Source organism: Montipora foliosa, chromosome 4, assembly GCF_036669935.1.
Source record: "Montipora foliosa isolate CH-2021 chromosome 4, ASM3666993v2, whole genome shotgun sequence".
NCBI lineage: Eukaryota > Metazoa > Cnidaria > Anthozoa > Scleractinia > Acroporidae > Montipora > Montipora foliosa.
In genome coordinates, this window is record NC_090872.1 from 39,476,891 (window position 1) to 39,491,068 (window position 14,178).

The following is a 14,178-nucleotide window of genomic DNA, read 5'->3' on the forward strand; positions in this document are numbered from 1 at the left end:
ACTTACCTTCAAACAATGCTTAACAAAACTTTTACCACAGTTTATTATGGTGGTGCTAAAGTCCAGTTGGGTAATAGCGACCTTAAGATACCCTGGACGCGGCGGTCAAGAGAAGATGGTTTTGACGGTGGAAGCCTGGAGCGAGGACGCGGCTACCAGGGCGGGAAAAACAAATTAAGATTTAGCGGGTGGCGTTGAGTCCTCGTCTGACGCGTTTAAACAAATATTCGTGTTATAAATTAATGGCGTCCTTAAAAAAAACTCGCGAAGTCTTGCTCGATTGCTACCTAAATGATGTTGTATCAGACGAAGAATTTGCTCTGCTTTATGACTCTAGTTTCTCTAAAAGCCCCGGTTTTTTTTGCGATAAATACGGAGCTCAGTTCGAGTTGGACGACATGGAAGATTCAGAATGCGAAGCAGAGTTCAGAGTGAAGAATCGTGATATACTAGCCTTAGCAGATGTATTACAAATCCCAGATGTACTCAAGTGCTACATAGCCAGAAATTCCGAACCGGACAAGGCGAGTGCACGTGACAGCTTGTAAATTAAGAAATTCGACTTTCCTGCATTTGATTGGTTAATCAATTTTATAAAAATGTGATGCAATATGGCGCCTCGCGATCGTCCCGCCAGTGGTTTTTTCCGTATTTTGAACAAGATTTCTGCAGCAGATACCGAGTTTCTTGAGTCTTGTCCGTTTTCGGTTAAAAGAAGAAGGAGCAGTGGACCATTCTGGGAGGTGGAAAGACTTGTTGACAAGCGTGAGAGGAACGGAACGGTGAGTTGTTCAGCTTAATTTTGCACGTGTTTCGCAGGTTTTGTTAGTCTGTTTGCCAAACGAATACCTGATCGATTAACAGTTGAAGTTGATAAAGAGCTGAGGCGTTAGATACTTAACTTTATTTTTTTAATTGTTAGGTGGAATATCTTGTCATTTGGAAGGGATTTTCGAAGTTTGATTCTTCTTGGGAGCCTGAAGAAAACATCACGCCCGAATGTATTCGCCAATTTCGCCGACCACGACCAGATGTGGCGGTTATTCAAATGGCAGTCGATTCACTTAGGGTGGCCGTGGAGAGGCATCTGAAGTCGAAATGTCGATTGGCGGTGAAAGTTTCCTTTAGATTTGACGTTTTTCGTTTTTTGTTTGGGAATAAGGGGATTTCAAGGGATGGGTGGCTTTTTGTTATGAAGGCTGATTTCCTCCCTCAGTACTTTCCTCCTGGTTGGGACTCCTGGGAAGATTCCCATGGCCAAGGGATTAAGGTTTTCTATCCAATTAGAATGAAAATATTTCTCTCTTGGTCTCCTAAAAAGTACCATGGGGGAAGTCAGGGTTCTTCAGTTTTATGCCCTCGGGCATTTGAGGAAAATTTATCTTTTAATTTTACGAAGGTTGCCCTCAAGGACTCATCAGAGTAAGGAAGCCTTCAATCTTAGTGCCAGGGCATTTTTCCCTGTTACAGGCACAGTGTACTTCTAAAACAGTAAATACTATACTGCAGTAATTATGTGGAGAGAAATGATTGTAAGTTCAAGGCCATGTGTATTTGTATAGACACCCTATTCCCTCATGTATAGGCTCTATTTTATTTCTAAATTAATACATTTTGTGCAACAAATGGACTTAATACCAGCCATGTATTCATATCACACATACAGTACATTGTACAATGCTGCAACGTATTTTTGCACTGCTTAAATACTCTCAGGACAACTCTCTTGTGTGACTTAAAATATCGAATAAAGTACAGTTCTATTCAGTCAGTAATATTACACATTCTGTTGACCAACATCTGAAGAGCTTGCAGTTGGTTGTGGTAAGAGATGTTTTAAGTTGCCTAGATTGACATTGTTGGAAGTATCTAATTGACCAAGTTTCATTCTTTTCAGACAGCAGTTATTTTTTCTTTTTGTTCAGAGAGTTTTTCTGTTTTCTTTTACCAGTAGCTTTTTTAGCCCTTTTTGTTTGAGTGATAGTACCAGGAGACTTGTAACTACATGTGGCTACTGATTCTTGAATGGCTGGTGTTTCCTTCTGGTAGCTGATCCCTCTTTTCTTCCCTCTTTTTGTTTTGATCCTCTCTTCCCAGTACTCAGAGGCCCGCTTCGTGTACTTTCTATGCTGTCTCTCCCTGTGTTGTAAAGCACCAAGGCGGTACTCTGTGCGCAGTATCTCAGCAGGGTCATCACAGTGGTTGCTTTTTCTCTGGATTATTCTCCTTGCATCGTCATTATTCTTTTCCACCCCTGTGAAGGAGAAGTAGAAAACATAATACCTACATATAAAGTGTGCTCATTATTAATAGCAGATTACAACCCCATACTCTTCAAACAGGAATGTACACATTGGAGTCCTAAAGAGAGTTTTGACACATTGTAACTGTCATTGAACAAATTACATAAAGAATGCCTAGTGAAGTTACATGGAAAGCATAGAGTAATTCTGAAAAGAAGTGAAAGCACAAACTACTATGTACAATGATAGTGAACTATATTTGTACCTTGGCCACTGAATTGCTTTATGTTTTGGTGCTTTTCCACCATTTGTGGGATATGATATGCAGCAGCATGCATGTAACAGGTGACTTTTTCTTTCCTGTATCCTATTCTGATGTTTCCGAGATCTGTGAATTTTGTGATCCACACTGTCACCTAAAAAGTGGGATGTGAGGTGATAATAAGTTGATCTCAATTGCAGCTCCTGTGGTTATTTCATGTTATTATCATTATTTTTGTCTGTTTAACGTATTGGCTGTGTCTGGGAGAAGTTCTTGTTTTATTTTAACCAATAGTACTGATGTTTAAAGTTACCTTTCTCCTGTACTCATCTGTGGTATATGGCTGCCATGAAGATATGAAATTAAAGTACAAATCAGCAAAATCCTGTTGGAATAGATGTACATCAAGTGGTAAATTTTGTATTGATAGCTTCTTGTATTATCGGGATTGGGAAACATTATAGTTACATAGATTCCTGTATTACAAATGGTTTGTTCCTTTTTTTGACAAATATTAATCTTTACCTTCCACAGTTGTGCCACCTTCTCGCACGTCTCTGGTTGGATGCAGTCAGTAGGGATGACCAACTTGAGAGGTAGTTCTCTGAGCAATTTCTTGCGGTCATCACCCATCAGGCTGGTCCAGTCCCAAGTGCCACTTCCTTTTCCATCTGCATTTTTTTTCTCCCATAAATGGAAGGTCACACCACAGCTGTTTATTGACTTAACCAGGTTTTTTATGTGCCTGGATTTTTCTGCAAGGTTTTTTTTTTCCCCCAGACAAAGAACTCTCCTTATCATCCCACTGCATTGCATCCTCAATCAAGTTCTCAAGAAGAATATCTGTGACCCTTAGCATCAGATGCAATTCATCAGGAATGATGTGGTCTAGTGGGATGTTAAGGAGAGGCTCGTGACAGCAGCAGTAGTTCTCTCCAGTTTTCTTGTTGGCAAATTCCCTCAACTCATCTGTGGTTCTGCGCATGGGTGGTGTGTTGTAAAAACTGTCAGGCTTGGACATATCACCTCTAGTTATTGAGGGATAAAAGTGGTAAGATGAAAACATTTACAATTTTATAGCCTAGGAAATGTTGTAAGTATAGAATTTCACAATTATTAAATTTTAAATTTACCTATTTTTCTTGTGCACTTTACACCACAAGCAGGCATACGTCGAATTTGCTGCACTTAAGCCCATGAGAAGTAAAAGAAACTGTTTAAAAAAAAATCAACAAATCAGCATCAACAGACAAAAAGTCCTAAAGACCTCATCTTTATTATTTTATCCAATATTTGTGTTTTGATTAAAATGTTGACCTTGTAATCTCCTCCAAGGAAGAATTCCACATCAACCTTTTCCTGTTCGACAATGATGCATCCATCGCTGATGACCTCATTTATTTCCCTGAATACCTCAGAGAAGCACTCTTCCAAGGTCTGCCTAGACTCAGGACCATTCACCACTGCTATGGTGTGATTTCCTGTGAAAATCAGAATTATTCATATTATTGACTCAATTACATAATGGTAGTCACTTGTTTTGTTGTGTATGGGATGATGCTGTATTTTGATTATTGAAACATTGCATTTTTACTTGAGTTTTGAACTAACCTTTTGATGACAAAATGGTATCTCCTTGCTGTAGAATCGTGAAACTGACAAGGATGAAATTTGTCAACCTGCTCATTCTAGCCCCATCTCCACTGACTTTCACTTTTGCTTTCTCACCCTTCTTTAAGGTTCCATCATTTATCTGCATATTGTCAGAACATAAACAATTTAAATCACCTAGTTTGAATAATATGTTTTACCCAGTATGTATAGCTCAAAGGTACTTTACATGAAGGTGAATTATTGATCAGGACTGACTTTTTTTGCATTTTATTCTGGTATTTTTAGCACACTTTGAAGGAAACAATCATTGACATAGCTTTATGCCTTGAAACATGTAAGAATTTTTTGTACTAATTAGTAATTATCTGGTAAAAATTAGTACTAACCTCTCAAGGCTATGGGAGATAAAATGTCTTAATAAATACATGTAGTTCAAAGTTTTATTTTAACTGTCTTATATGGTGGTATTGAATCAGATCTACCTTGGGTGTCAAAAGCTTTAGTTTGAGGTTGTGTTATACAACTGTATTCTGCCCTTATTATTTTTTCCCAGCTGTTTGCTATTCACCCAGCTCTTGATCCTCTCATAGGCTGGGTGATTCTAAGACAGTCTATGGCACCAAGTGTAGAACTGGAGTGGTCTTTTTTGCATTGTACGATGGCCCAGGAGGGTCACAGTCCAGTTTTAATTTTTCACAGTCCAGTTTTAATTTTGCACAGTCCAGTTTTAATTTTTCACAGTCCAGTTTTAATTTTATTCACAGTCCAGTTTTAATTTTGTGACTCGTCACCAGCACTCTCACAGGTCACAGGTTACAGGTCATTGTTTACCAATACAGAAAGTATCCTTCATAAAAGCTAACCTTATGCCTAATTAGACCTAAACAAAAGGTTTTAGGCGTAAGGTTAGCTTTTATGAATGTTTAGGATACTTTCTGTATTGGTAAACAATGACCTGTAACCTGTGACCAGTGAGAGTGCTGATGACGAGTCACAAAATTAAAACTGGACTGTGAATAAAATTAAAACTGGACTGTGCAAAATTAAAACTGGACTGTGCAAAATTAAAATTGGACTGTGAAAATTAAAACTGGACTGTGACCCTCCTGGGCCATCGTAGCATTGCATTATGATAACATTTTGAATATTTGTGAGGTAACTGACCATTTTTTTTCTGGGTGAGGTACCTACCATGTCTTTGATCCTTTCTTTCAATAACAATTTAAAAGAGTATTGGGCTCCTGGAGCGAGTCCTGGTGTTGTAGTGATCTTCACCTGCCTGTTCAACTCGGCTCTTCGTTGCTTAATGAGATAGGATTTAATGGGGAAATCTGCCACAGACATTGACAATTCATGAACAAATTCGTCACCAACACCGAATTTGTCCATTAAATAAAGAATGCTTTCAACTGTTACTTTGTCGTCATTGCTTAACTTGTCATATTGGGTTATGTTTTGATCACTTCTTGCTTGGGCACTCATGTTATGGCTGTTAAAATCCACCGTGAAAGTATTGCTACTGCCTGGGTCCTTCATTTTTAAGCATTCCAGCTCCAAACCAAATAGCTGTACAAAATGTAATGCTTTTTGGGCTCTTGTTTTCAATTGTTTTAATTTCCTGTTTTGGGATTGGCGGGTTTTCAACTCTGGAATTCTAGCTCCGCGGGGAGGTTCCCCTAGTGATTGTTTTTCAAGGTTTTCAATCTCTTTCAGCAACTTTTCGTTTTCTTTTTCCATTTTTTCTACAATGTTATGTTCATTTACATATTTAGTTGTGACCTCTGCAAGCATTTCATGGTATAGTTCTTCTTTTTCCTTTTCAAGGTTTTGGTATTTTTCTCTCCACTGACCAATTTCTTCTTTTGCCTCTTTTAGTCTTCTTTCCATCATGCTAAGACTTGCTTCCCACTTTTCCACCGAAATGACATCACTCTTAAGAATTGAGACCTTGATAACTTTTTCTTCATCCTCAAACCTTTTGGAAAGGGATCCACTCCTGTTCAAATTTGCTTTTGCACTGGATGCTTGAGAGCAGTGATAAGTCAAACGTTTTTCGACTCTCTTGCTTTCAGGGTCGATTTTAAATGCATTTCCGGGGATGTTCCCATTTACCATGTCAACATACTTAAGACCGGGAGTTTCTTTTTTTAATTGGCACCACCTCCTTAAAACCTTTTTCCTTATCCCCAACCAGAAAACAACCTCAGACCCTCCTTGCCGTTGTTCTTTGACGTAATTAAAGCAATTTTCCGGAGGATCGCATAGAACGATCAGCGGGTCGCGTGCTGGGTAAACCTCTGACATTTGTCACAATTTTTTTATGCTTATTGTGTCATTGTGTGCAAAAAAAAAACAAAACACCCGCCTAAAACCCTTAGGTACCAAGCCTCTTAGTTACCAGCTCTTCCGGGCTACAGTGTAGTCTGCAGACATTTGTTTTCGAAATGGCGGCTGTTTTTACAAAGCTCTTTTCCGAAAAGGTGGACTGCGAATTGGATATCCTTCCCCGCGCGATTGGTGTAATTTGCCCTGTCTGTAAGAATATGTATGGATCAATGAATATTTGGCTGGAAATTTAGGACAAATAGGAGCTTATTTCTGGGTCATAAAAGAGCTTAATTCATTGTGATCGTGAAGTTTAATTTGGCTACGCAGATCACGAATGTTATACAGGGAAGGTACGTGCCTACATGGAAGGTCAGTATGATTCTTTCTTTGTGTATTGCATACAATTATCCTTGTGTAAAGTTTTTAAAACTACCGAGAAAAACGCAACGACCACTTCTTGTACGATTCGTGGTGATATGGTAATTTGAAATTGTTTGCATAAACTTTCATTTCCACATCCGGATCTCCGCGTACTGGTCGAGATAAAGTCCACACGATAGTTTTAAGCATCGAGATAGTGAAGATTGTCTACCGTTTGTAGTAGCCATTAGGCTAAAAATCTTCCTGGCCAAGCGTTAAAAAACGCAACGAGTATCAGTTTGATCAACATGAATTAATGGGTTAAGTAAAGCTTTGGTGGCCGCCTCTTAGTTCCACATCCGAACGCCTTTCAATTGGTACCAAAAGATGATGGAAAGAAACTTTCTTTCTTCGATGTCATATATTTCTTTGTTGCTCTTTAGGAGGCATCAAATTCTAAGTCTCTACATGTATTGCGCACGCGCGTTCAGAATTCCTGGCCATGATCAAGGTTCCGTTTGTGAGGGCATTGAGGGACTTTGTATATTGTTGCGTCGTTTGTCTTATCCATGCCGATACTCGGATTTGATCCCACGTTTCTGTCGGCCAGTCCCAGTGTTGAGTATGATTAGCAACAAAGTCTTGGACTTCATCTACGAAATCCACAGTCACAGAATCTTGCAATGGAATCATGGCCTTCTAGATCCATTCTTATGCAGATGCTGTACGGAACCAAGGAGCTCCTTTTTCTCAATTGTTTTGGGTTTATAGACGGGACAGTGAGGCCTATGGCACGCCCAGGGAAACATCAAAGGATAGTCTACAATGGGCATAAAAGGGTACATGGCCTTAAATACCAGTCACTAGCTCTCCCAAATGGAATTATAGCAAAAATGTTTGGTCCCATAGCTAAGCAGCGTGTGTTTTGTTTGCACCCCATCCCAAAAGGGTTAAACTGTGTGATTGTTTTAGACTGATGGCTGACTATAACAGGTGCCCATTCTTCCAAATTTTAATTTGTTTTTATTTAGCGGTCTTCAAAGAGAACGTTTAAGCTTTCATAAAGTTTAGAAATCTTGTTGAAATATTTATTATCACATTTTCTTTAATTGTTCGTTCCATTTCAGAAGGTAGGAAGCATGATGCTAGCATGTTGGCAGAATCCAGATTGCTAGACAACCTACAGCGATATGCAGTTTCACCCACTGGTCAACCCATGTGTATCTATGGGGACCCTGTGTATCCTGTTAGAGTCCACCTTCAAGCACCTTTCCGAAATGTTGCCCTAACACCACAGATGCATGCATTTAAGACCTCTATGAGCAGTGTGTGGAATGGTTATTTGGGGACATTGTCAATTACTTTAAATTCATTGATTTCAAGAAAAATCAAAAGATTGGATTGAGTAGTGTTGGCAAAACCTATATTGTATGTGCACTTCTTAGAAATGCCCTTAGATGTTTGTATGGTAATGTCACATCAAAGTATTTTGATCTTAGCCCACCTACTTTGAAGGAATATTTTGCTTGAAAGTACAGGTTTTGTTAGGAACATTAGCTTCCTTTAATAATAAGCTATCCAAATGCTTTTGTTTATTCATAGTCATATAACAATCAATACAAATTAAGACAAATGCCAACAAATATTAAATCAATGATGATGTTGTTTGAGCCACAACATCCAGGAAAGTCATCTAACTTGTACCGTTGTATTATTGATTCCTTCAATGATCAAAGAACTGCAAAATACTTATTCTAGTTGAATAAAAACAAATCTGGTACTTGTGATATACTGAAAAGACTAAAGCAAAATGTAAACAACGACATCATGTTTGTACCAGTTATATGTCGAAGAGTTTTTTCATAAACCCCAGCATCACCTGGTTCTGCTGCTGCATTACACTTAGTATTTGATTCTGTTGCTCCTGTTGCTGCTGCTGGTTGGTTAGAACATGTTCAAACAACTTCGCCTGCCTCTCTTGCTCTTCTTTCTTGATCTTTTGTTCTTCTTTTTTCAAGAGAAGATCCACATTTGCTTTTTCTCTGAGAAATTCCAGAGTGTCGTTCCCTCCTTTTCTCGCCCTTTTTGGTTTAGGTGTAACAGATCCTTCAGCGTCTTCTTTTCTTCTTGTTGTTTCGCCTAGCTTTTCGCAAGCTTGCATTCGCATTCTTTCTCTTAACTTCTTGTCTTCTTCAGCCTGTTTTTTGTTGTTTACTAAGATGATATCCTCCTGCTCCGATGCCTCCCACTTTTCGTAGATTTCTTCGAGGGCCTTGTCAAGCTCAGTATCCTCAACTTCCACTCCACTAGCTCTGTGTTCTGTTTGCGTTTTCGCCCTGTACTTCTCAAGCAAAAGTTTCAGGTGTTCTCTTACATATTTCTTGGTTACTTGAAACTTGAGGGTCTGATCACAGTTCAGGTTATCAGCAATCTGTTGCCACACTTTTCCCCTTTCCGTTGTTCTTGCTTTAAAACGATATGGTTCTTTTATAAGGACTTCCCGCACTAAGGCGAGATTATGACCTTCCGACAACTCCATCGCGCGCAAAACTGCAGGTACAAAAAACAAATGAAAATGAATCATGGCGTCTTGTTTAAAGATATGCTTCAGTTTATTTCGAGAGTTTTGTTTAAATCATTTTGTATTCTTTTGGACACATAAAATTTTGAAATGCGATCTTAAGTCAAGAAAGTTATTCCCTTCTAAACAAGAAAATCGTAGAGTGGATTGTATTTATTGCTTTGTGTCAAAGACTCTGCTCTTTCAGTCTCAGTTGCCACCACAATAGAAAACCCGGAAAACCCTTGAAAGCATAAGTATAACGGTCAATCTCGACAGAAAAAACACAAAAACACTTAAATTTGTCTTTTAAAGTAAAATGGATGGACAATCCTGACCAAAAAGGGCAATTTCTGCAATAAAGAGAGGGCAATCAACTTACCCTTTCACGAGGCGGTCAAACTTACAGTTTTCACCGTCGCGACTTCGGCTCGATGCGCCAAAGGCCATGTGAGATTATGCTAATTATTCCGAGAATCGAACATCTCACTTCCGGTTGACGTCCTCTGCGGGTGCGTCTAGGGCATCTTAAGGTCCCTAATACCAAAGGTGGTCGCTGTCGCTTACGGGAACGGTCGCTTATAAGACCTTTTAATTAGAGAGTTTAGGTGACATTTAAAACAGGTTTTTTCAATGGGGGTCCTAACTAGAGCTCGCTTACGAGAGTGGTCGCAGTGAGAGCTTCGACAGTAGTTATTTATTTATTTATTTATTTATTTATTTATTTTACATCAAGTTGTAAACAGTAATTTAGTTAATACTTAAATGAATGCTGTTACCTTAGGCCACCCGCCTCTAGTAGCGTTGGCTATTTGCGGGCGGAACTGCTTTGTGTATTTTGAAGTGTGAAATGCTTAAATGAATAAAACAATAATAATAATAATAATAATAATAATAATAATAATAATAATAATAATCACATCTTAAGAAAAGCCGAGCCAACATACAAATTCTCTGATGATGGAGAGAAAATCAACCATCTCCTTTTTATGGACGATTTAAAGCTCTACGCCATGAATGAAAAAGGGGTGGACTCCCTAATCCAAACGGTGCGGGTGTTCAGTGAAGATATAGAGATGGAATTTGGAATAGAAAAGTGTGCTGTATTAGTAATAAAGAGAGGAAAAGTTGTTAAATCAGAAGGTATAAAATTACCGGACTACAAAACCATACAAGGACTGAAAGACGGTGATAGGTACAAGCTGACAGGATTAAGCATGAGGAGATGAAAGAAACAGTAACCAAAGAATATAAAAGGAGTGTATGGAAGATTTTAGAAACGAAACTTAATGGGGGTAACCTTGTCAAAGCTATTAACACGTGGGCTATTCCTCTCCTGAGATATTCTGCTGCATTCCTGGACTGGAGAAAGTCAGAGTTACAAGATCTAGATAAAAAGACCAGAAAATTACTTACCATGCATTATGGTCTCCATCCAAAGAGTAATGTCGATCGTATCTACATACCGAGAGAAGGTGGACGAGGTCTGATTAGTGTTGAAGACTGTGTAGAATCTGCTGCCTTGGGGTTGGAGAGATATATCAATGATAGTGATGAAAGACTGATAAAGGCCGCTAGAAAGATCAGCGGTGGTTATAATAATGAAACAGAGGTGGAGTATAAGATACGTAAGAAAAATAAAAGAAAGGAACAGTGGAGGGAAAAGGTTATGCTCGGACAATTTGTACGACAGACGGAAGAAATATTAGGGAATGAATCCTGGTTTTGGTTAAAGAAAGGAAGTGTAAAAAGGGAGACTGAGAGTCTCATTATGGCAGCACAAGAACAGGCGCTTGCAACGAATCTGATGAAAAATAGAATATATCAAACTCAAGAGGACAGTAAATGTCGAATGTGTAGAAAGGTGGATGAAAGCATAAATCATATTGTGAGTGAATGCCCTAAATTACCACAAAAGGAATATAAAAGGAGACATGACTGCGTGGGTAAGAAGATCCATTGGGAAGTTTGTAAAGAGGAAGGTTTCATTGTCAATGAAAAGTGGTATGAACATGTACCTGAGCCAGTACTAGAGAATGAGAGATGTAAAATATTATGGGATTTTACGATACAGACTGATCACGTGATAGAGGCAAGAAGACCGGACATTATTGTTGTTGAAAAGAGAAATAAATGTTGCAAAATAATAGATTTTGCAATACCATATGATAGCCGTATTGAGGAGAAAAAAGTCGAGAAGGTAGTGAAATACCAAGAGAATTGAAGAAGTTATGGAAAATGAAAGCAATGGTAATTCCTATTGTAATCGGAACATTTGGAACAGTTCCAAAGGATTTAAAGAAGAGTCTGGAGAATATTGGTATAGAGACCAAGATAGACGAGCTTCAGAAAAGTGTTATTCTGAACACGGCAAGGATTCTTAGGAAGGTCCTAGAAGTTTGAGGAGACTTGTTATCACCAAGCTTCCTGGAGTACGGAAGTTCCATTGGAAATCCAATGCGCGAAAGCAAGATAATAATGCTGCACGGCCAACGTTTGCAAAAACGCAATCCTTCCTTATACTCGTTCATGTTCATTGCCGTGACTTTTACATCTTCAGTTCCCACGTTACACTCTAATCAGTTAAGTCTGCACAATTATATTAGTTACCTCAACTATTCCGTGCCACCCTCTTTAAATAAAGTGTATTATTATTACTGTTGGGTTGTATGTTTTGACAAATGGTACAAAATTCTCAGTTGTTTTCGCCTTTTGTTTAAGAGCCGAATGTCTTCCAAAAAAATGGATCTCAGATAGTGTTCTCTCGATAAGCTGCTTTGGGTAGGCTCGCTCTTCGAGGGCTTTGATTGTTTAGGCTCGGAAGGATATTTTGGCAGATGTGAATGAGAGCAAAGACGTTCCCGACCGTTATCTTCATTACCATCGATAAGAATTCACAAATTCCAGAGACGTTTGCTGAAAGCTCTCGTAAGCGACCATCCTCTATTGTTAATAATTTTGGTCACTTACGTGAGCCCATTCTCCCTGGGTGGTCGCTTACGAGAGCTTCGACTGTAGGAAAGTAAATTGAATGTTGCAAGATAGCAATGTACATAGTAGTACAAACCGGGTGACAACAATGATGTAGGTAAAGAAATTAAATGAAGTACAATGGTAGTGAGTTTAACAGTCTAATTAAGATAGATGCCTCAACATAATCATCCTCAGCCTCAATCGTATAAAAAGAGAAAGAGAAATCGTCCACAATACCACAATCAACAAACACGACGACGGTGACGACAGTCCCACCTTGCCAGCAGTCAGAAGAAGTCATTCAAGATGCGTTTCAATTGTTTGAGCCCCCTACTCAACTATGATCAACAGGAAGCCAACTGTTTGCTGATACTCCAGCGTTGGTTTCCTAGCCACAGCGATGGCCAAAATGGATTGCACTCTGCCACATCTCTGACAGCCAACAACACCGATGCTGGGCCCCGCACGCCGACTATACATGCACTCACGACTAGCAAGAAAGTAGTGTTGCAACTTTCCTAACTCGAGCAAGTTCATTATCATGGAGGTGTGTTTAGAACTGTCATCTTCAAACCTCACTCTGAGATTTTCCACTTGGGCAAACCTTTTGTACGTGGTGTGGAATTGAAGATTTGGTTTTTTTACAATGCCTCGGCCTTCTCTCTGAATGGTGTAGGTCTAGAAGGACGTTTGCATGAGGGTGACATCAAGATGACCTTCCGCGTGTGCCAACTGAAATTGTCTGCTCCCTTGTGCAAGACCTTGGAAGAAGCCAGACACCATCCTGAGAAACGAAAAGTGGCTAGGTATCCAACGATGAGAAGAGAAATCCGTGTGTTTTCTCACCCAGTCAATCAGCTGGATTTGATGAGGGAAATCTCTTTGAAGGCCGAATTCCCGATCGGTTGATCGTAGGGCTGCTGCACCCCTTCCTGCAATGGCAGCGTGACCTACAACCCCTTTTCCTTCCAAAAGTTTGGTTTGTTCAGCATCAAGCAGTTGGTGAATCGTGAAGAGTATCCCTATCAGACCCTGGAGTTTAATGCGAACAATGCCCAAAAGGATTTCTGCAAGCCAGTGAGGCATGGAGAAAAGGACAACCCAGCATGGTGACTCCCGACATTTGGGGAGGTGATGAGTGCTGCACATTGTTCATGTGGAACAACGTAAATGAAGTAATGTTTGCCGAATTTGAACATATGCTGGAGATTGTTCCACAAGGAGCTGTGCTGTGCAACGTTTATAGAGTATGAAAAGGTTTTCCACCGGAGAGTTCCATACCAAACATGGAATTTGTAGCCACCACCAACTAGCAACTGGACCATGTGGCACACCACGACCCCCATTTGTCTTCTTACTTCGAGGGGGTATTTGCCAGCGATCGTCTTCCGTCTCCTCCACTTAAGAGCGAGCCTCGAGGGTACATTGTTAATACAGACCCTCACAACAAGCCGAGAAAGCATTAGGTAGCCCTGTGGACCGACGGAGACGTGTGCGAAATCATGGACAGTTATGGGATACTCTTGGAACGTCTTTAGAGTAAGCCTTTGGAACGTTGGATTAGTTGTCATTGGAAGACCCTGGTGACGAATCGACAGACTCTTCTAGCCATCAATAGCTGGAGCTCTGGGCATTATGCTGTCATGTATTTGGTTAAGAAGAGTCAAGGTAGTACTTTGTATGCGTTTTTCGACATGTATAGTCCACGCGACTATGTCAAGAACGATCATCGTGTTGGGTTTTAGTTAAAACGTCAAATTAAACGCGATGTGAACTGGCATCGTTTAAATCGTGCCAAGTTTGAACAAAGTAATTATGTAGTCTTTGAAGGTCGATAA

The 14,178-nt window shown here is 39.6% G+C and overlaps 1 protein-coding gene and 2 pseudogenes across 1 annotated transcript; 1 reads left to right on the plus strand and 2 right to left on the minus strand.

Moving 5' to 3' along the window:
• Window positions 1-242: 242 nt before the first annotated feature.
• LOC137999257 (uncharacterized) lies at window positions 243-8,337 on the plus strand (annotated as a pseudogene).
• Window positions 928-6,423, minus strand: LOC137999404 (uncharacterized; annotated as a pseudogene).
• Window positions 8,338-8,647: 310 nt separating the features above from the next.
• On the minus strand, window positions 8,648-9,346 carry LOC138001324 (mRNA export factor GLE1-like). Its single transcript, XM_068847974.1, has one exon. It carries the CDS (start codon window positions 9,344-9,346, stop codon window positions 8,648-8,650), a length of 699 nt encoding a protein of 232 aa, XP_068704075.1.
• Between the last annotated feature and the right edge of the window lie 4,832 nt (window positions 9,347-14,178).

Coding starts and splice junctions, on each gene's coding strand:
- LOC138001324 (XM_068847974.1), bottom strand. CDS start 9,346: ATGGAGTTGTCGGAAGGTCATAATCTCGCCTTAGTGCGGGAAGTCCTT.